The sequence below is a fragment of the Lagenorhynchus albirostris genome, chromosome 20, assembly GCF_949774975.1.
Source record: "Lagenorhynchus albirostris chromosome 20, mLagAlb1.1, whole genome shotgun sequence".
In the NCBI taxonomy this organism is placed as follows: Eukaryota; Metazoa; Chordata; class Mammalia; order Artiodactyla; family Delphinidae; genus Lagenorhynchus; species Lagenorhynchus albirostris.
In genome coordinates, this window is record NC_083114.1 from 36,761,595 (window position 1) to 36,783,292 (window position 21,698).

General features: G+C 51.5%; 2 protein-coding genes across 6 annotated transcripts; one reads left to right on the top strand and one right to left on the bottom strand.

The window, feature by feature from the left end:
* Positions 1-21: 21 nt before the first annotated feature.
* ABI3 (ABI family member 3) lies at positions 22-10,588 on the bottom strand. 2 transcript variants are annotated; one of them, XM_060135067.1, is made up of 8 exons: positions 10,138-10,586; positions 5,138-5,305; positions 3,930-4,106; positions 2,359-2,444; positions 2,081-2,176; positions 1,769-1,902; positions 1,116-1,253; positions 22-806 (listed from the first exon to the last, which is right to left on the bottom strand). In XM_060135067.1, the coding sequence occupies exons 1-8, from the start codon at positions 10,252-10,254 to the stop codon at positions 643-645; spliced, it is 1,080 nt and encodes a 359-aa protein (XP_059991050.1). In that variant the 5' UTR covers positions 10,255-10,586; the 3' UTR covers positions 22-642. The 2 variants fall into 2 exon arrangements, with proteins under 2 accessions (XP_059991050.1, XP_059991051.1); XM_060135068.1 differs by lacking the exon at positions 5,138-5,305 and having other exon boundaries at positions 10,138-10,588.
* Positions 9,704-14,036, top strand: GNGT2 (G protein subunit gamma transducin 2). 4 transcript variants are annotated; one of them, XM_060135074.1, is made up of 4 exons: positions 9,741-9,831; positions 12,000-12,087; positions 12,831-12,936; positions 13,386-14,036. In XM_060135074.1, the coding sequence occupies exons 3-4, from the start codon at positions 12,853-12,855 to the stop codon at positions 13,509-13,511; spliced, it is 210 nt and encodes a 69-aa protein (XP_059991057.1). In that variant the 5' UTR covers positions 9,741-9,831; positions 12,000-12,087; positions 12,831-12,852; the 3' UTR covers positions 13,512-14,036. The 4 variants fall into 4 exon arrangements, with proteins under 4 accessions (XP_059991060.1, XP_059991057.1, XP_059991059.1 ...); XM_060135076.1 differs by lacking the exon at positions 9,741-9,831 and adding an exon at positions 10,715-11,044; XM_060135077.1 differs by lacking the exon at positions 12,000-12,087 and having other exon boundaries at positions 9,704-9,831.
* The last annotated feature ends 7,662 nt before the right edge of the window (positions 14,037-21,698 follow it).

Consider the following 21,698-nt stretch of genomic DNA (forward strand, 5'->3'; position numbering starts at 1 on the left):
AAAAGAAAAAGAGAAAGGAGGTGAAGGTGGCTGAGATCTCTTGCGCCGCAGCCTGAGGGATGAGGGCGAGGTGATCTCTGCTCTCAGAGAGCCCCACTTAAGTGAGGGAGCTGGTCCCCACTCTTGGGAGGAGTGCCCAGCTTGGGGAACCAAAACTAAATACATAACAAAGCAAGCAACAGGCAAAAGAGCAGGGTGCAGCCCGTCTCTGCAGAGGGGCACAGGGGTCAAGTGCAGAGGGCTCAGTGAGCACCGAGGAGATGGGGGATACCGCTGCTCAGGGCAGGCGGGGGCGCTCAATTAGCGGGAGCCTTACAAGTGGGCTGCCTTTCAGTCCCTCGGTTCCCCAGCCCTGCAGGGCAATCAGGGCATCAGAGTTTTATTCAAAGTTGGCGCTTGCAGCTGGAGACCCTGTCATGCATGGCGTAAGGGTCCCCTGTGGATAAGGTCACCAAACTCCTTGGTTTCCAGTTCTTTCCTGTCTCCAGCAGGCCTCTGGAGAAGGAACAGACACAGCTCACAGCCCAGGAGGTGTGCAGGCCTGGTCCAGTCTTGACTGTGGAGCTGGCTTCGGTGTGGGACTCAGAAAAAGAGGCTCACTCAAGGCTGTGCTTGGGTCAGCATCCCAGAGAGCCCGGACTGTCAGCAGCTGGGTTCCACATAGTTGCCGGGGAAGAATCCAGACCCCTCTGAGCAGACACCCTCACACCAGCCATCGGAGTAGCGGCGGGTGATGCAGATAACGGTGCCCTCAGAGAAGGAGAGTTCGTTGTCCTTCTGGCGGGTGTACGGGTACAGTGTCACCACTGCAGGGCAGGAGGAGAAGGTGCCGTGAGATGTGCCTCCTGCCCCGCCACAGGGATGCTGGAGCCCACATACTGGACCCTAGGGAGCAACGTGGGGGGTGGAGCAGGAGATGCCTTCTCCAAAGCCCCGGGACTCCTCCCCAGCTGAGATAATATTCAATATCAGGCCGGCTGCTTCTCTTCTCTATGGGGGTGTGGGGAACAACAGCCTCACCCCTTTGCAGCTAGAGGGGAGAATGGCTCTGGGCTAGAAGAGCGGGGAATCCTGACCCCAGGATCTGGTGCCTTTCAGTCCCAGGAGTCAAGTACCTTTCTCCAAGTATGCATCAGGGACCCAGCTGGGTTCTTCAGGCCCAAAGCCTGGTGGTGGCGGAGGTGGTAGCCCCAAATCATCTACATCCAAGGGTGGAGGAGGGGGCAGGTCCAGGGGCATGGGCAGCTCTGGGGCTGGGAGGGAAAGCAGAAAGGCTGCAAGTGTCACACAGGCAACCGCCTCCAGGCCAAGAAACTTCAGTGTTGGAGAGCAGGGCCCCAGGATCTACCCATTTTTTGCAATCTGCTTTCAGCCCCCGTTCATCCTGGTCCTCCCACAATGCCTCTAGCAGGTAGTAGGTGCTCAGTAAATACGGTAACATTGAACAGTTGTAGGGCTGTCAGACTCTGCCACTTGACTGAGTGAGCCAATGCACTTAGTTTAACCTCTCAGGCTCAGCTTCATCTATTAAATGGGAGTGTGAAGATCCTAGGAGGTTAAGTAAAAGTGAGAAAATGGATGAGAAAGCGGGGGCTAAATTATGTTAGTTCATTCCCTCCGCTGCCTTTCTTCCCGGTACTCCTGCCTTGGACAAAGTGGTCACTGACATAGACCCAGTTGGACCCAACAAGGGTGAGGGTGGGGAGAAGTATTGGGAGGTGATAACGACCCCAAAGTTGAGCTAGGAGGAGAGGGCAGAGCTCCTTACCCGTTGGGGGCAGGTACAGTTCCCCCAGCGGAGGGGGCGGCAGGAAACCTTCGGAGGCAGCAGGTGGAGGGGGTGGAGGTGGGGGTACTGCCTGCTCCTGGGTCGTGGAGACCGCACCGACACCTTCGGCGCTGCTGAAGACCAGAGAAAGCGGGCGCTCGGCTAGATTGGGGGCGGGGGGGGGGACACCTTCCTAACTCAGCAACCAACTGGCCTCGCCCCCTTCCGTCATAAGCTCCGCCCCCGTGACCCTGAGTCCTCTTAAGCCCCCGCCCTTCACGACCACCCCCAACCTGGACCTGTGCGGCTCACCCGGCCGAGGCCAGGGAGGAGGCAGAGGAGGCGGCGGAGAGTTTGCCGTCCGGCACCATGGGGAGCTGCACTGGCTCGGGGATCCGGGGCGCTCTCCTGGGGGTGGGCAGAGAGAAGGGGTGTCGTCAAGGGGAAGGCATCAGGCGAGCAGGCGGTCGGTGCGGGGAGGAGGTGGCAACTGGCGGAGGAGGAAGTTTGGCGCCCCGCTTGAAGGGGGCTATGGAGGAGTAGGGTTTCTGGATGGGGCCGCGCAGGTGTGAATTGCGGGGAGGCCTCACCCCAGGGTGGTGGAGCCGGGTGTGGCAGGCGCCTTGATGCTCTTTCGAGACAGGGTCCCGGTCCGCGACAGCTGTGTGCTCAGATCCTGCGGGGGAACAGGGGGCGGGGCTGACACCGGGGGGGCCTGCAATAGGCCCCTCATCCCAGAGAGGAAATGCGGGAGGGGCAGACGAGAACTGGGAGGGAGAGCGCGGACACAGCAAGTTCCCGGTTCCACTTCCCAGCCCCCCTCTCCCACCCCCGCCCCACCCACTCTTGCTCGCTGCCTGGATCCCAGGCCTCAAGTCTGCCTAGGCTCAGACAGGCACGGTCAGAAGGCCACTTCCTCTGCATAGCCTCAGCGGCTGAGCCCCACCCGCTCGCAAAAGCGTCTCAGCGCTCAGCTTGGTGGTCCCTGACTCTGAGAAACCCCAACGCCAGTGCGCGGCTGAGGAGGTAGAGGTTGACTTAGAAATGTCCCACCTGTCATTTTCGCAGGCCTGGGGAACTGGCTTTGGGGAGTTTGGGGCAGAGAGGAGCAGAACATTTAGTGTACCCGTGACAAGGTGCAAACCCACATGCAAGAGAGCACCTCTGTTAGTGACAGGGTTTCCCCTACCTAGAGGGGGTGCATGGGGGCTGATGTCCTCTGCTATCCTTCACAAGGGACAAGACAAAAAGGGACTCGAGCCCACGCATAAAGAATTGAAGTTGGACAGAAGGAAGAACTTACTGGTGAGGAGGCCTGGTGACTGAAGGAGGGCGTGTGCTTTCTCTTTCTGGGGGGAGATGGCGTGTTAAGGATAGCAAGGGGCCATTTAGATGCAGGGGAACGTCCAATCTAGTCTGGAATGTTGGAGTGTGGGGACAAATAATCAGCAAAATGTGATGGGGGTGTGTGTCCTCTCCCACCTCTCAGAAGGACATGGGTTGTCAAGAAAATGCCAGAGTCATTCACCGTGTCCTCCTGTGAGTGGCTGCGTCCCAGCCCCTTCCCACCCAACAGCAGCTCTGGGGTGACTGTTCAGTGCAGTGACCTCAAACCTCCAGACAGAGGAAGTTGCCGATCTCATGTGGCTGGCCCGCCATTCTCATACACACCCTGACATTCTCCCTCCCCCCTCTTCCCTTTCACACACACCCGCCACCCACAAGGAGGGGTGGAGTGCCCAGATGTCACTCGCAGCAGATCGTGTGATACAGAGTAAAGGTCAGTTATGAAGAGAGGGGTCATGAAGAATTTTTAAGGAGGAAGGGGGTGAAGGGACTCCTCTAAGGAGGCCTTGTGGAGTAAGGTAGCCACTTAGGGTGGTGGCTTTAGGGAGTGAGGACGGAAAGGGACTGCAGCTTGGGACAAGAACATGGTTGTGGAAGAAAACTGAGGGTCTAGAGAGAAGAGAGCCATGAGGCAGAAGAGGGTGGGGGGACTTCCCTGGTGGTCCAGTGGTTAAGACTCCGCACTTCCACTGCAAGGGGCACAGGTTCGATCCCTGGTCAGGGAACTAAAATCTCGCATGCTGCGTGACACAGCCAAAAAAAAAAAAGAGAAGAGGGTGGGCTCTGGAGAAAGAGGAGGAGCCCCTCTCTCTACCTTGACCCCGTGACCGATGTCATCCAGGCAACCGAAGTTGAGGGGTCTCCTGTAGTAGGGCGTGAGGGGAGGCAGGCTCTCAGGGGCGATAATTTTCTGGCTGGGGGGCAGCCGCTGGACGGTGGCTAAGGTGCCGATCTCCCTTCGGGCCACCTTCTCCATATGCATGTTCACCATCTGCAAAGACAGGGTTGGAGATGACAGTGGGGCAGCCTCTGCACAGCACCCTTCCCCTTAAGGCTTTGGGGTGGGAGGAGGGACCATCGGAGGCAGGGAAGTCCAGAGAAAGAGTGACAAAGTGCCCTTGTCCTCAAGGGCAGACAGCATTTGGGGAAAGGGTTGCCAGTTGAGAATGGAACCACTCTGGAGCAACTTCCTGGTGGAAGAGAGCAAGGGTTATTATTAGCTGAGCAGGAACCGAGGAAGAGAAAACACAACATCCCTGGGGATGCTGGGAAGAGACGGGGCTGGCTTGGGAGCAGAGGGAGATAAAGTGGAGGTGGCTGAGAATTGTGGCTGGATCAGCTGTTCCTTTGGGGGGACAATAATATAAGTGAATTAACTTCCTCTTGGAATGTACTGTGGAGAAACCTACAGCACTGAGAGGGTGGGAACTCCAATCTGCTGGGGTGAGAGGAAAAGACACACCCACACTGAACATGGGAGAGATGCACAGGCCAGACCCATGTGTAACTGGATCTGTGCGTGTGGTTTATGGGGCAATTCCTTGGCCAAGGATCCAGGAAGGAAGGAGGAGGGTGCGTATGCTAGATGGGCTGGGGTTGCTGTGTGGTGGTGGCAGTGCTTCCAGGGCTGAGGATGACCTTGCCAAGCAAGCACTCTGAGTCTGGGATATTTATAAAATCACCACCCGTGTTTATATGGAAACAGGGTCCATTTTCCTCTTTCCTGTCCTATGCAGCCACCGTGATAGGGAGAGCCTGCTTTCTACCATGTAGGATAGAATTCAGAGAAAGATAAAGTTCTGCCATCGGGGAGTTCCTGGTCCGATGGGGCAGCAAGGCTCACCCCCGAGACAGAGCCACAAAGACTAGAAGGCTCAAAAAGTTTGGGGAGTGCCAGGCTTCTGTGATACAGGTGGGCATTTGGACATGGAGGGAGGCAAGAAAGAAATTTTGCTGCAGAAGATGTCCAGGTGGGGCTGAAGAGTTGGGGTCTGAGGCGAGCAGCCTTCCCACAGCCCTTACCTGGCCCAGCGTGCTCACACGGGCTTCCACCTGCCTCAGGGCGGACGCCTGAAGGTCCAACATACGCAGAGTGTGTCCAGCCAGGTTGCCCACCTGGTAGGCCACACTGGCCAGGGCCTGGGTGGTGAAGGCCATGGTCTCCTCCAGCGCCTTCCGTTTGTCTGTGGCCTGAAATACACACAGCCCTGGACTGAGGCCAGCATATTCCACTGGGGCCGCGGCTGGGTGGGCTGGGCTGGGATGGGGTATAGGAAATGTGGGGGCTGAGTTGGGAGGAAGTGGCAACCCTCAGCTGTTTGAGGAGGTTTCTGTAAGAATGATGTGGTAAGAAGGACTCAGGGGACATCAGGAGAGTGAATCTGCAGCCCTGAGGACTGGGTGCAAGGGAAGGAAAAGGCACCCTGCTCAAATAGTCACACAGGATTGGCTCCACCATCCTCCTGAAGATATTTTTTGAGGGGGGTGGGGGCGGGAGCTAAAGGGTGAATGGTAGAAAGGAAAGAGGAAGTCAATACTGGCTGGAAGAGATATTCTCAGACTTGAAAACCAAACAGCCAACCTCATGCCCCCATCCCAGACCTTCTAACCAGAATCCCCTGGGCGCGAGACCAATGAATCTGTACCTCTAAAAGTTCCTCAGGCGACTCCTGTGCTCCTGGTTTATCTCCAGTCTTCAAGCTGGTGTTTGGGAAGCGATAATCTGATCCATTTTACAGATAAGAAACTGAGGCCCAGGAAGGGTGATTTCAATCACTCATTCCCTCCAACAGCTTCCCAACACACTGAGAATAAAGCTACTTCTAACCGTGGCCTATATAGGGCCTCACAAGGCTGGCTCCTGCTTTCTTTCTCACCCTCATTGCCTTCCACTCTCCCTCACTCACGCCCCTCAAGCCACACTGGCCATTGGGTCTCTCTTCCTGATCAAGCTAAGATCGTTTCTACCTTAGGCCTTTTTTTTTTTGGCTGCGTTGGATCTTTGTTGCTGCATGCGGGCTTTCTCTAGTTGCAGCGAGCGGGGGCTACTCTTCATTGCGGTGCACGGACTTCTAGTTGCGGTGGCTTCTCTTGTTGCGGAGCACGGGCTCTAGGTGTGCAGGCGTCAGTAGTTGTGGCACACGGCCTCAGTAGTCATGGCACGTGGGCTCTAGAGCACAGGTTCAGTAGTTGTGGCGCACGGGCTTAGCTGCTCCGTGGCATAGGGGATCCTCCCGGATCAGGGATCGAACCTATCTCCCCCTGCATTGGCAGGCGGGCTCTTAACCACTGTGCCACCAGGGGAGTTCCTCTACCTCAGGACTTTGCACTGGCTGTATTTCTTTCTAGAATCCTTATTAAGTCTCAGCGCTTCAGAGACACCTTCCCTCACCACCCTAAGATCTCCCCCAGCCCACTTCTGTATTGACTCACTATCAGATTTACTCTGTTCTCTTTTCTTCATAGCACTTAGCACTATCAGAAATTATTTATCTATGTACTTTATTATCTACACTCACACACACACACACACACACACACACACACACACGTAAGCATTGTGAGGGCAGGGAGCGCATCTGTCATATTCTGTATCCTGTCCTGGAATAGTGCCCAATACACAGACGGTACTTAATGAATATGTGTCTGTGAGTTACTCAGCGGATTGAATGCAAACCCAGACACTTGCTGGGCATCTTCCTGCTGCGTGCCCGGCACTGTGCCAGGTGCTGGCCAGGGCCACACTTCCAGTCAGTGGCGGTGGGGTGGGCAGGGAGTGGCTGAAGACAGAAGAGGGTTTTTTTTCCGTCCCAGATCGGACTGTGCGGGTTGGGACAAAGCTTCTCCGGTCATTTGCTTCCCCAGACAGCTTCCTCATCTCAGGTCAGGGACATGGAGGGTAGCGGGCCAATCCATGGCAAGTCTGGGGAGAGGCCAGCGGAGTGACCAGCAAGGCTGCACGCTGAGGTCTCCTTGCTAAGGGCTCTCAGGTACTCCTCTGGGCCTGCAGTGGAGAACAGACCTAGAAGCTGTCCGAGAAGGGTGCTGAGAGAGACCTGGGTGCCTCCAGTGTAGCCCAAGCCAGGCTTGAGCCAAAGGGCAGGCCTAGAACCTTCTGGACAGCACACACACACACACACACACCCCGCCCCACACACCCCCTCCATGCTTTTCCCCTCAGGTGCTCCTCCCTGCCTTTCTGTTCCAACTGAGGGAAAGAGCTGCTCGTTTGCATCTAATTTACATCTCATCAACATATGTCACCAAGTGCCTTGAAAAGGCAAAGAAATCAAACCGGAAATCATAGCAGGTCTTATTCTAGTCCAAGACCTTCCTTTAGTAGGCAAGGAGATGGACGAAGGCCCAGAATGGAGCAGTGACTACTTCTCTGGTCTCAGCTGGCCTCTCCTGTACTGTCCCCTCCCTGGACTGGCATATGGAATTCATCACTGGATTTTTCCTGTCAGTCCAAACAGGAAAAATGTCTGCTTGGGCCCAGCTCTGGGAGGCTAGAGCCTGGATGCCTACTGACCCCTGGCTTTGGTCTTAATCGAAAGTGAGGTCTGGAGAGACAAAGGTCTGGGATCCATCTTCATGGCTGATTGCTTATTCATCATGCAAATCACCCTGTCTACAAATCCAATGGACCCTGACGGAGAACTCTGCAGTTCACCCCCGCCTGCCCTCCCCCATTCCCCATGGGTTTCCTGACACCTGGTTGGGGTGGAGGGAGGGGTGAGGGAGGGAGGGTGTGGGAACCAGGCTTTGTTTAAGACCAGTTCTGAGAAGTCATCCAAACCCTTCCTTAGCATTTGCTCCCCAGACAAAGATCGTCAGAGAAGTCAGGAAAGGTAACTGGTTGTGTGGTCTAGTAGTTAGTGTTCTGCATGAAGGAAGCATAAATCTACAGATTCTGACCTGGGTCAGGGCTTCCGATGCCCTGAGTGTTTTTGCAAGGGCTGCTTCACCTCACTAGAATTGACTTTTAATATCTGTATGTGTCTTCCATCCTTCTGATGAAAGATGATGATGATGGTGATAATGGTAACAGCTGCCATTTATCCTGCCCTTCTTAAGGAGGAGGCACTGGGTTAAATGCTTTAATACATTATTACATTTAACCCATATGACCACCGAGAAGGAGGGTATAAGAATCAGAGAGGAGGGCTTCCCTGGTGGCGCAGTGGTCGAGAGTCCGCCTGCCGATGCAGGGGACACGGGTTCGTGCCCTGGTCTGGGAAGATCCCACATGCCGCGGAGCGGCTGGGCCCGTGAGTCATGGCCGCTGAGCCTGCGCCTGTGCTCCACAACAGGAGAGGCCACAACAGTGAGAGGCCCGCGTACCGCAAAAAAAAAAAAAAAGAATCAGAGGGGAAACTTGTCTCAGGTCCAGGATTTGGAAATTGGACTCAGCTCTTTGCAACCTCAAATTCTGTGTGCACACTGTGTGCAAACGAGAACCCATCTGGAAGTGCTTTGAGATGCGCAGAAGATACTGAAGGAATGGGAAGGCCAGCCTCCATCCTAGTCCATAGAAGGAGCATGCCTTCCAGTGCTTGGAGAATAGAGCTGGTTCACAAGCCACATTCCAGTTCATATGCAGTGGCTACAATCAGCCACTCAATATCTACACGTGGGGTAACATTTTCAACTAGAGGTTTGGGGGTGCTGCTCTGGAGTCAGAGTTGCCGGTTCGAATCCAGATTCTACCACTAGCTTAGAGACCTTGGGAAAGTGAGTTAAATTCTCCAAAGCTCAGCCTCCTGGTTGTGAAGTAGGAGTGGTCCTCACCTCACAGACTGGGGTGAGGACTGAAGGAGGCAATGAGAGCAGTTTGGGTGCAGAGCAAAGCGGCTTAACTTTTGTTACCATTGACTCTCTTTAATCTGCCATTTTCCCATAAGCACTTGCTCCTTATATTATTATTTTTTCCCACACGCCTACTGAGCCGGGAGGTCCCAGTGCAAATAACTGTCTTAAAGTCATACAGCATGTCAGGGAGGGGAAGGCAGGGAGGAGAGGGCTCATCGTCAGAAGTCAGGAGTCCTGGGCTGATGCCCTCTCTACCATTGCCAAGCTGTATGACTTGGACAAGTCACCTCACCTCCCTGAACTGTTGTTTCCTCATCTATGAAATTGGAATAATGATGCTGTCTCACAAGGTGGTTAAGAAGGTTAATGAGGGCTTCCCTGGTGGCGCAGTGGTTGAGAGTCCGCCTGCCGATGCAGGGGACACGGGTTCGTGCCCCAGTCCAGGAAGATCCCACATGCCGCGGAGCGGCTGGGCCCGTGAGCCATGGCCGCTGGGCCTGCGCGTCCGGAGCCTGTGCTCCGCAACAGGAGAGGCCGCAACAGTGAGAGGCCCGCGTACCGCAAAAAAAAAAAGGTTAATGAAATAACAGGGTGCTCGACCGTTGTTAAGTTTCCCGTGCTCCAGACTTGCGGTACTGAGACAACCCCACAATTTAGAAAACTATTCTAAAATGCCACCATCCTTATCTTTTGCCGGTAGCCTGTTCCCGTCAGTCTTATTGTCCATCTCCCTGCCTCTGAGTCAGACCCCATCTCTTTAACCTAGCGTAGTCTGACATCTCTCGGCTCTCCCTCAGGTCTCAGGAGCAGAACTTTCCCTCGTCCATCTCAAGCTCATGACAATGGGAAGTTCTTCTGAAGTCTCGCCCAGAGCCAGCCTGAACATGGAATGATGGCATCAACAGGTGTGTGAGGACAAGTCTTTGGGCCTCTGGATCTGAGTGAAAGGCTAGGAGGGAGATGAGCCTAGGATGAGGCCTGTAGCAGGACGGGGTAGCGCTGCCTGCCGGGCATGTCTGAGGCTCTGGGAGAGAGAAGGGGCACAGTGGGGGCTTGGAGAGCACGAGTCAGCGTTAGAGTTTGCGGGACTGGGATGAAGCCGCCCTGGAGTGGGAGGATAGATTAGCCAAGGCCCAGGCCGAGCACCTGTCAGGAGGGGGTCCGGGCCCCTGGAGGGGCTGGGCCACCAGGGCTGCGCCTGCTCTGCTTACCTGCACGTAGTTGTCCTCGCAGTAGTCTGCGACTCGCAGCAGGGAGCTGTAGTTGCCCTGCAGGGCGTCCCGGCCCGTGGGGATCTCAAACTCCTGCAGCTGCTGCAGCTCCGCCATGGCCCCCCGCCTCTGCCTGGCTCCCCGGGGAGCCGCTGGTTTTGCGCCTCACCCTGCCCTTGATTGGTCGCTCTGCCTTCCCTCCCTCTCACTGCTTTTGGTTTCCTCTGCTTGAGAGACCCAAACCCACTTGCAAAGGGCAGACATGCTCATTCCGGCACAAGAGGAAGTTAGTCCTCGCTCCCTGGGCCTGTGCTTCTCTGTCCCCTGCCCAGGGGAAGGGGGAAGCTGGGGGCCCCTTGCAGGGGCCCAGCCCCCCAATCCCTCCCAGCAGAGGAAGCCAAGGTCGGGGCGGCTGTGATTACTCCCTGGGCCTGGAGAGGAAACTGCAGCGGGGGCTGGGATGGGAGACAGGAGGAAGGGGGCTGGCCTGCTCTGGGGGTGGAGATGGATTTTCCACTCATGGAAGGGGAGGAAAGGGCAGAGGGTGGGGGCTTCCTTGGGAAGCTCGGGGATGAGTCACCAAGAGACAGGGGACTGGAGGGTGGAGAGGATACGGAGACCGGTTGTGCTGGGGGCCCTAGGGCAGTGGTGCCGCGACAGTGGAAAACAACCGATGCAGCAGCCAGGGAAACCATGCTGGACACCGGGAAGATACAGCCAGAGGCCCCCTGAGAATCATTATCAAGTCTCTGAAGGGTTACCTGCAATGAAGATCTGGTGTACATACATGCTCTGTGCCTGATAGCGGCAGGACAAGATGAAATTGACTAAGCGTAGAACAAGGGACTCGGGACAACAGGAAGGACTTGGCTTTGAGAAGCACTAAGTTTAAATTCCAGATTAACAGGTCAGTCTTAGGAGGCAGCGGTGGCCAGAGCACTGAGCCCGCCTCAGGAGGTCTGTGCTCCAGTTCCTGCATTCACAGGAGGAGACTCAGACCGGATGACCTCCGGGGTCCTGTCCTGATCTCAATTTCTTAGTGCTCAGAGCTGTGAGTGGGACTTGGATCCTGGAGCAGGGGAAGTTAGGATGGACTCTGGGCCTCCTCCTGGCCCCTCCCACTGGGGAGTCTGTCATTCATTCTAGAGTCAGGAGAAAGAAGAGGATCCCTCACTGACCACATTGGTCCCTTAACATCTGCTCCTTGAGAGGGTTTCTTGTCATTGGACGGGCGTCAGCCTGAGCAGGAGCTCAGTGACTATTAAATGGCACAGCCCTTGGGTGGTCCTGGGAGGAGACCAAGAGAGAGATCAGGACGTGGGCCCTGAGCTCGGGGACTGCTGAGGGAGACCCACACATGGGGCTCAAGGGGAGGCATGGAGGCAAAAACGTGGGGACACAGGTGTTAGAGGTGTGGCCATGGGCCCAAGTGCTGAGAGGCACAGCGTCCTAAGTGAGTACATTTTTACTGAATGAGTGAATGAAGATTGAGCTGGGAGAACCTTGCAAGGTGAAATGGTGGGGCTCGAAATGGGGACACAAGGCTTCTCGGGTGAGGGAAGTTAGGAGCTGGTCTAGGAATTGCCTCATTGGGAAGAACAGCCTCAGAGCAGGCTCAGAGGTGGGGAGGAGAGGGCTTGGGAGAGAAGGAAGGGGAGCAATCAGGGCTGGAGGGTGAGAACAGGGAAGCGGGCTGTAAGCCAGAGGGGTCACTACAGGAGGGGGGCCGACGCAGGGGGCAGGGTGCCTGCAGTGGTGGCAGTCTTGGAGGCTCAGGCTGCTGGGTGGGCTTAGAACCTTGAGCCTATGATCAGCTTAGGCATCAGAGATTTGGGCTTCCAAACCATCTGCTTTATCCAAAGACTTTCAGCTGCTGAGGAGCTAGGAGGCTCAAACTCCATCTTGTCTGGGTTGGGGACAAGACTTGAAGTGCACGTTCTTTCTTGGCAGGTAAGAGGGGCTAAGGTTGCACTGGGCTGGGAGCTAGCCTTAGAGTTATTGGGTTGGGCACTGGGCAGGCCTTCCTGATAACCCTGTAGTAGTGATGATGAGGATGAAGATGATGATAAATGTATTGTGTTCATTATGTGCCAGGCAGTGTGTTAAAATATTTTACATGCATTATTTTCTTAGCACTCACGATAATCATATAAGGTAGCTAGCATTATTATACCCATTTTGCAGATGGGCAAACTAAGGCTAAAGGAGGATGAGCAACTTGCCTAAGGCCACACAACTTGGAAGCAGCAGAGTCACGATCAGAGTTGGAGGCTGGCAGATTCCAGAGTCTTTCTCTTAGTCACTAAACTACTCTCTCTTCTGACAGGACCTGGAGTTTCCTGAAAACCTCTACCTGTGTCATTAGGTGGAACAATAACTTTGCTTCCCAAATCTGCCTCACTGAAAGAAACTCTTGTCTCTCTTCTCCATGCTCTGATTCCCTTTTCCTCCATAGACAGGTCTTATCTAAAGGGCAAAGATTGGGTGTGCCTCCCCCATGAGGCTGGGAGCATCCTCTCCTCTGGAGGCTAGACTCATAATGGGATGGGGGCGGGGGTGCAGTGAATCTATGGTGAGTGATGAGAATATACGGTGAGCAGGGAAGAGGGTAGAAGTTGAGGTGTGGGGAGTACAGAGGAGGGAGCTGGGGGAGCCCAGGGGGTTTGCAATCCCAGCTGTGGAATCCTTTCCAGGACCTGGTCTCTCCAGGGCAGGATGGCCCAGGAGCTCAGTGAGAAGGAGCTTTTAAAGATGGAGGTGGAGCAGCTGAAGAAGGAAGTGAAGAACCCAAGAGCTCCGGTAAGCCTCCTATTCCCTTCCCTGCTTCCTCTTCTCCATCCCCTTCTGGTCCTCATGGAGCCGGGACACGAAGGAGGAAGTGATGGACAGCCTGGTGGTGGGCCTTCTCCAGGACAGTAGAAAGAGCAGGAGGTGCCTCTGGAATGGGATGGGAAGTGGAAGGAGGCCAGGGTTTGATCCCACAAAGGTGTGTAAGAGATAACCTCAGAGCCTCGAGGGCTCAATGTGTCCGGCCCTGTCCCTGGGCTGGGCCTGGCCAAAAAGTCCCTCAGGGTAAGAGTCAGGCTTTGCAGTTCTGGTCAAGGTACTCACACCTGCCTGTGCCTCTCATCTTTCTCCTCTCCGGCCTCTATCCCCACCCTGCCCAGAAGCCTGCTTTCTTGGGACTGAACAAATCGTGAATCCCGAGCCACAGACAGGGGCTAGACGCACACTTTACTTTCCCGCAGATTTCTAAGACAGGAAAGGAAATCAAGGATTACGTGGAGGCCGAAGCGGGAAACGACCCTCTTCTCAAAGGCATCCCTGAGGACAAGAATCCCTTCAAGGAAAAAGGTGGTTGTATGATAAGCTGATGGCACTGGAGCCCCTCATCCTGAATGCCTGCCCCTCCTCGGCCCCCTCCTTATCCAGAATCAAGTATCCTGGGACGCCCAGGGAACCAGTGGATGTTCACCTTCTCTTAGTCACAGAATGAGTAAAGATGCCTGGCTGCGTACATCATGAATCCACTCCCCAGTCCTGCTTTGAACTCTTCTCTCCCATTACCACCCGCCTGGTCACTGCTGACCCCACTTGGAAACACTCCCAGGAAAGCTTCCCTGGCTCAGCAGTGGACACCTAAACTCGTGGGGTCTGAAAAGACTGCAGTTGCCTGAGACCTGGGACAGTCCTTGGGAAACAGTTACTCCTCCCATTTCCCCCCTCCACTGTCTGCCTAGGAGCCAGAATTCCCATTCAGAGCTTTCGGGTTGAGGACTGGAGTTGGGGGCGTCCTTTCCCCCCACCTCATGGCCGGTCCTGTGGAAGTCCCCCTGGTCATTTGGATCACCCCAGATGGCCTGGTGACAAAAAGAGCTCGTAAAGTCATGATGTCATGATTTATTGAATGTTATTGAGTGCCTGTTCCATGCTGGGCTAGGATAGAAAAGTGAACTAAATTCAAATGGCTCTTATTTTCATGGAATTTAGCATAGAAGGCATGAAACAGGGATACAGTTTAATCAGTAAGTGCTGCTGTGGGGAAAAGAAAGTCAAGGGTGGTGCAGGAACACACAACAGGTGGACAGTCAGGGCAATGTGAACTGTCAAAGTGAACTGTTGCAGGCAAGTGGGGGCGTGGGGGGTGAGGACAGACCTGGGAGGGGTGAAACATGGGGCTGGAGAGGAAGATGAGCTCAAGTCTAAAGGATCTTGCTGTGAGCTCAGGTAAGAAGTTTCTTTTTGACCCTCATTGCAATAGGCAGCTGCTGAGGGTATTTAAGCCACAGAAGGCTAGGTTTTGATTAGCATAAGGGAGGCTGGATCCTGCTAAGGTCGGGAAGACTAATTCCTAGGCCTTGTTAGCAAGAAGATTACTGTCTGAAGGGGCCACAGACAGACGTTCATGATGCAGTGCATTCAGTGCAATGTCAGAGAGGTCTGCATGAAGCATGAGGGGGACACATAGAAGGGCTATCAAATCCAGCTGAGTGGCTGCGTTGCATCCCGGGAGGGAGGACAGGAAAGGCCTTGAAAAGTAGGTGATACTTGGAGCTGAGTCCTAAGGGGTTAAGTTGTAAAGGATGGATGGGTGGCTAATCTGGTTGAAGGGACAGTATGAACAGAGGAATAGATAAAAAGAAGAAGAAAAAAAGAACACGGGTTTGTATGCAAACACTCATCAGATCAGTTGTTGGAATGTCAAGAGAAAGGCCTAGATTTTTAGGATCTGCTGCTGGAGAGGTGGAGTTGGAGACCATCAGAGGGTCTTGTCTGCAATACTAAACCACTGAATCTGCTGGGAGTGGGTTGGTAATGTTTGCATTTAGAAGGGAATAGCTTTTGACAAGATGGAAAGGAGAAAGAGTGGAGGCAGAGAGGGAGTTAAGGAGATGATTGTGAGCTCAGGGGAGAGGTGGGTTAGGGCAGTGGCTATAAGTCTAGAGGGGGAGTTCTTTGCGAAATAAAGTTTTCAGATCTTGACATCTCATTGAGAGATAAGCGAGGGACAGGGGGTGGTCAAGGATGCTGACGACTTTCTGGCTTGGGGGGTGAGAGAGAGAATTGAAAGCAAGTATCTGAAAACAAACCTAACATAATGCATTGATCTGAAAACAAACCTAACATAATACATTGAGCTGCAACTCCCTCAGCCCCTCCCCAGTGGGCCACAGCCCTACGGTGTGTCCTGCTCCTACAGGTGAGGTCATGGGCCACTGGTCAGAATCCAGGATCTCCCGGGAAACATCCACTCCTTTCCCAATTCCATAGTAACCCCACTATTCCATTCTGTGACCTCAATAATAAATTCAGGGGCTTCCCTGGTGGCGCAGTGGTTGAGGGTCCGCCTGCCGATGCAGGGGACGCGGGTTCGTGCCCCGGTCCGGGAGGATCCCACGTGCCGCGGAGCGGCTGTGCCCATGAGCCATGGCCGCTGAGCCTGTGCGTCCGGAGCCTGTGCTCCGCAACGGGAGAGGCCACAGCAGTGAGAGGCCCGCGTACCGCAAAAAAAATAAAAAATAAAAATAATAATAAATTCAGCCACCCCAATATACTCTGCTTAAGAGCAGGAAAAGAAGAGGAAACATTTAAATATAATACTTTTTTTTTTTTAATGGGCAAGTGTTAATATTTCATACGGCTCCATCAGTAAGAGAGGAAAAGCAGATGGGGGCTACAGTCACACGGGTGTAGGTCATGGGCTGTGTCTTCCTTCTCGGCTGGAGTTCTTGGTCCAGGGGTGGACTCCCACCTTCATTCCTCAGGACTCTGAACCCTTATCAGGGCTCCAGGTAGAGCAGTGGTTTCTTCTGCTCACCTTTGTTACCTGAAAAACCCAGTCTGCCTCCTGGTGGGTTTCAAGCTAAAAGACACAACCAAGCCAAAGAGCGGGAGAAGGATTTATTACTTACAACAAGTAAGGAGAACACCAGGGATCTTTCCCAAAACAATAACATTGGGAAAGTTTTAAGCTAAGGATACGTGCATATTCATGAAGGGTCCACAGGAGTCCAAGCTTGAGTTGACTGAAGTCATGAGGGTCAGAAAAGGTCCACATCATTATCCCTTAGGGTCCAGCTGATCTGGTGGTTGAGCGCTTCAGGCTAATCTTTACCAGTGAGGCAAAACTGGGAGTCTTTACAACTGATATATTATCTTTGATATAGTACAATAACTTCTCTCGCCTGATAACAGTTGTTTGCTTTTGCATTCTTTTGTTCCCTTAAAATCTTTAATTACTGAGACCTGTTCAAGGGCAAGCATTGTGGCCAGGCTTACATCACCAAATGGCTTAGGCCAAAACTGGCCTCTCTTATGTCAAGAAAGTCATGCCTGGTTCTCTTTCTCCAGGGACCCCTTACCTTATCTGCAGTAGTGTCTCCATGTCCCCCTGGCCGCTCTGACTTTTCTCTACCAGACCACGGAAATGGGTGAAGGGGGTGACATCACCTGCAGCATCGGAGCTGAGGAAACAAACCAGTGGGGCCAGGAAAGGAGAAAAAGGCCAAGAAGAGACGAGGACTCTGCCCACTGCCCCATGCCGTCTGATCAGATGCAAATTCCTCAAGACTCTATCTTCTACCCTGCTCACACATTCATCTAGTCTATCCCTTTGTTCCAACAGCCTCCCACTGAGCTCCCCTCATCTGGCCCCTCTACTCCCACCCCCAACGCTTGGCTGCAGTGTTTCTCTGTGGCTCCCTTGCTTTCCTCCTGTAAGACCAAGTCAAGACTTGTGGGTTGAGCACCGAGGCCCTTCCCACACCATGGGTAAGGGTCCTGCTTACCCCTGCTTACCCCTGAGGCCTGAGCTCTCCCCACTGCTCACCCCACCTGCCCCCAGGGCTCCATCAGTGGAGCTTTTCTTAATTCCTCCACCAGCTCGTGCTGGGCTTGAGACACCTTCTGTATCCAGCTAATTCATGTAGGGTCACAACTAGGCTGAAGCATCCCTTCTAGGAAAGCTTTCCCAGATTCTCTCCTTTATGACTGAATGAATAGGTCATTCAAAATTAGGTAGTTCAGAATTTAAGAAAGAAGTGTAAAATGGCATACCATGAACAGTGCCTCCCTCCTCTTCTCCTATATTCCTCCCTGGAGAAACCGACATTAACTGTTTCTCACATGAGCTCTCAGAGATGTTTTATGCAGATACGAGTCAACACATATAAACATTCTCCCTCTTTTTACACAAGCACTTTTTACATTTTTACACAAGCGCATTTTCCCTCTTTTTACAACAGCGCTTCATGCTGTTCTGAGCTTTGGTCTGGATTTCTTTTTTTTAACCTTACCTAGCTGGGCTTCACTTACCTTTGGTGTCTACATGTACTCCTGAGCCTATAACCTTTCATTTTAAACTCTCCTTTAGTCTTCCATTTATTAGTCAAGTTTCAAGCTCCTTGAGGGCGGGGGACAAATCTTTGATTTTTGTATTTCCAGCACCTAGAACATAGTAGGTGCTCAACAAATGGGTGTGGAATGACTGAGTGATTCCTCTTTATAGGCTTACTATGCGCCAGGCATTGTGTATTGAATATACACTATGTCATGTACAAATGAATAAACCAAAGATAATGAATGGACAGCCCTGGGAATCTAGCATAATGGAGGGGCCAGGCTAGGCACAGACCCAGCTTCCCTGGAGGTCCTGGTGTTCTGCCCTCTGCTGGTCATTCTAGGCAAGGACAACATCCTGCAGACGCTACCTTCCCAACAATGCTGTCCCTGGGGGCCCTTCCATGAAATAAACCCATGGTAGGGGCTCCTCAGACTGCTGGCAAGGAGGAGGGAGAGGTTCTCCCTCAGCTACTGAGGATGGAAAAGGGAGGAAAGGTGGAGGGGGGTGTCAGAGAGAGAAGTCTCAGAGAAGCTGAGCTAGGAGGGGAAGGAAGAGGGGATGGTGGTGGGTTCAGAACCATTAGTGAGTAGTTGTGAAATCACTTTAGTAGCTGTGACCAGATTTATTTTTTTTTAGTATTTATTTCTTTATTTATTATTTATTTATATTTATTTTGGCTGTGCCAGGCCTTAGTTGCAGCACACGGGATCTTCGTCGCGGCTCATGGGATCTTTAGTTGTGGCAGGCAGCATCTTTAGTTGCGGCGCGCAAACTCTTAGTTGCGGCATGCATGCAGGATCTAGTTCCCGAACAGGGATCAAACCTGGGCCCCGTGCATTGGGAGCGTGGAGTCTTACCCACTGGACCACCAGGGAAGTCCCGAGACCAGCTTTAAAAAAATAAAAACATAGAAAATATCAGAGTGCAATTTACATAGAATAAAGGTGAATATTGTTTCCCAAACTTTTATTTCTGTTTTGTGTATGTGTGAACTGGTTTGTGATGTAAAACGATATCTTACTGAGGATCTTCATACAAACAAACAAGCAAAACATGGTGAAAGCCACTGGAGACATGATGAGAAAGGTCCTGGGGAGTAAGTCCTCAGTGGGCGTGAGGATTCCCAGCAGAATCAAAGCTAAGAGAAAACCATAATTCAAAAAGACACATGCACCCCAATGTTCATTGCAGCACTATTTACAATAGCCAGGTCATGGAAGCAACCTAAATGCCCATCAACAGAAGATGTGGTACATATATACAATGGAATATTACTCAGCCATAAAAAGGAACAAAATTGGGTCATTTGTAGAGACGTGGATGGATCTAGAGACTGTCATACAGAGTGAAGTAAGTCAGGAAGAGAAAAACAAATATCGTCTATTAACGCATATATGTGGAACCTAGAAAAATGGTACAGATGAACCGGTTTGCAGGGCAGAAATTGAGACACAGATGTAGAGAACAAACGTATGGACACCAAGGGGGGAAAGTGGCAGGGGGGTGGGGATGGTGGTGTGATGAATTGGGAGATTGGGATTGACATGTATACACTGATGTATATAAAATTGATGACTAATAAGGTCCTGCTGTATAAAAAATATATAAAATAAAATTCAGAAATTCAAAAAAAAAATCAAAGCTCAGGGCAGAAGGCAGGGCAACTTTTGTGGAGCACAACCTCTATCTCAGTGCAGAAATCTTCCTACACCCCATGTGACAAAGACCTTTGAGCTCCCTGACTCCAGACTTCCAGGCACCAGAAGCTCAAAATTTCTCAAGCCTGTTCCATTGATGGACAGCTCAGACTGTTAGAAAGTTCTTCCCATTTGCCCCTCTAACTTCCACCCACGAGTCCTCGTTCTCTGCCTCTGTTGCAACCAAGACTAGGAACAACTAAGCAAATAAATTGACAACTAACAAGTGCTCTATAAGTTTTATTTTCCTTCCCATATAAGCATTTGTTTTTTTCTCAAGAATCTGACTTTCCACAGTGTTTATTATTCTGGTTATCTTTCTAGCAGTTAACATTATTGAGCCTATCATGGATGGGACACAGAGAAAAGGACTTTTTGCTTACTATTTTATTAAGTCTTAGAGCACTGCCATGCAAAAGGCACCGTTATTGTCATTTTACAGATGAGGCGCAGAGTTTTTTTTCCAGCTTTAGTGAGATGTAATTGACATATAACATTGTATAAGTTTTAGGTGTACAACATAATGATTTGCTATACACGTATACATTGCCAAATGATTACCACAGTAAGTTTAGTTAACACATCCATCACCTCACATAGTTACAATTTCAGAACATTTAAATTGCTTACCCAAATGCACCCACCCAGTTAGTGGCAGGATGAAATTTATCAGTGTCTTTGTGGGATCCCTAGAATTGAACCTGATCCTCTGAATGTGGTTCGGCTGGCTCAGAATGGAGGATCTTTATCCTGACTCCCTCTCTGTGGACAACTTTTGATCTCGGATTTCTCATCTGTGACCATGGCAGAAACATGTCTCTAGGCAGGTACTTTTTGACTTTTGTTTGTTTGTTTTCTTTTGTGTTTTTTTTGTTTTGTTTTTTGTTTTTTTGCTGTACGCGGACCTCTCACTGCTGTGGCCTCTCCCGTCGCGGAGCACAGGCTCCGGACGCGCAGGCTCAGCGGCCATGGCTCACGGGCCCAGCGGCTCCGCGGCATGTGGGATCTTCCCGGACCGGGGCACGAACCCGTGTCCCCTGCATCGGCAGGTGGACTCTCAACCACTGAGACACCAGGGGAGCCCCCTGTTTTGTTTTTTAACTTATTGAAGTATAGTTGATTTACAATGTTGTGTTAATTTCTGCTGTATAGCAAAGCGATTCAGTTACACACACACACACACATATATATATACATTCCTTTTCGTATTCTTTTCCATTATGGTTTATCACAGGATATTAAATATAGTTCCCTGGGCTATACAGTAGGACCTTGTTGTTTATCACTTTTTGACTTTTTAAATTGACATTCAGAATAGTGCATACAACATAATGCGCACTTTAACAAAATTTTGTAAAGTGAACAATCAATGTAACCTCCACCCAAGGACAAGAAATACAATAGTACCAGTACCCCTGGAAGACTGTTGCTGGCCCCTTTCCAATCATGGCCCTCTCTCTTCCCCAAAGTATTACATATCCTCACTTATATGTGAATTACTCCTTTGCTTTGCTGGATAATTTTACCATCTAAGTTTGCAGCTCTAGACAATATACAGTAGTTAGTTTTGCCTGTTTAGAAACTTTATTTTTTTTAATTAATTAATTTATTTATTTTATTTTTGGCTGCTTTGGGTCTTCATTGCTAAGTGCAGGCTTTCTCTAGTTGCAGCGGGGGCGGAGGGGGGGCTACTCTTTGCTGCAGTGCGCGGGCTTCTCATTGTGGTGGCTTCTCTTGTTGCAGAGAACGGGCTGTAGGTGCGCGGGCTTCAGCAGTTGTGGCTCATGGGCTCTAGAGCGCAGGCTCAGTAGTTGTGGCTCTCTGCGGCACGTGGGATGTGGGATCTTCCTGGACCAGTGCTCAAAACTGTGACCCCTGCATTGGCAGGTAGATTCTTAACCACTGCGCCACCAGGGAAGTCCCAAGAAACTTTATACAAATGGAATAATTTATCATTTATCCTTTTGTATCTACCTTCTTCTGTTCAATACTTAAAAAAAAAAATTCACCCATTTCGTTGCATGTAGTTGTCCGTTTGTTTTGTTGCTGTGTAATATTCCATTGTGTGGCCTTTACTGCAAATTATTTATCCATTCTACTGTAGGTAGACATTTGAGTTCCAATTTGTGGCTATTATGTTGCTCAAAACTCTTACACATGTCTCTAAGTGCACAAAAGCACACATTTCTGTGGGTATATGTACAAGAGTAAAATTGCTAGATCATAGGGTATGATATCTTCAACTTTAGTAGATCTCAAACTGCTTTCCACCAATTTACGCTCCTTTGAGAATTCACATTATTCCATATTCTCAATAACATTCAGCATTGTCATTCTGGTGAGTGGTATCTCAATGGTATCTCACTGAGCTTTTAATTTGCATGTTCCTGGTGACTGATGTGTTGCATCTTTTCATGTGTACCGGTTATTCTGGATTTCCTTTTTTTTTATGAAGTGTCAGTCCAAGTCTTTTGTTATTTTCCATTAGGTTGTTTGTCTTTTTTCTTACTGAATTTTAGGAG

Coding starts and splice junctions, on each gene's coding strand:
- ABI3 (XM_060135067.1), bottom strand. CDS start 10,254: ATGGCGGAGCTGCAGCAGCTGCAGGAGTTTGAGATCCCCACGGGCCGG. Junction 2,445..3,929: donor ACATCGGTCACGGGGTCAAG/GTAGAGAGAGGG, acceptor GTTCCCCCGCAG/GATCTGAGCACACAGCTGTC. Junction 807..1,115: donor TGATGCATACTTGGAGAAAG/GTACTTGACTCC, acceptor CCTGCCCTGCAG/TGGTGACACTGTACCCGTAC.
- GNGT2 (XM_060135077.1), top strand. CDS start 12,853: ATGGCCCAGGAGCTCAGTGAGAAGGAGCTTTTAAAGATGGAGGTGGAG. Junction 12,937..13,385: donor TGAAGAACCCAAGAGCTCCG/GTAAGCCTCCTA, acceptor ACTTTCCCGCAG/ATTTCTAAGACAGGAAAGGA.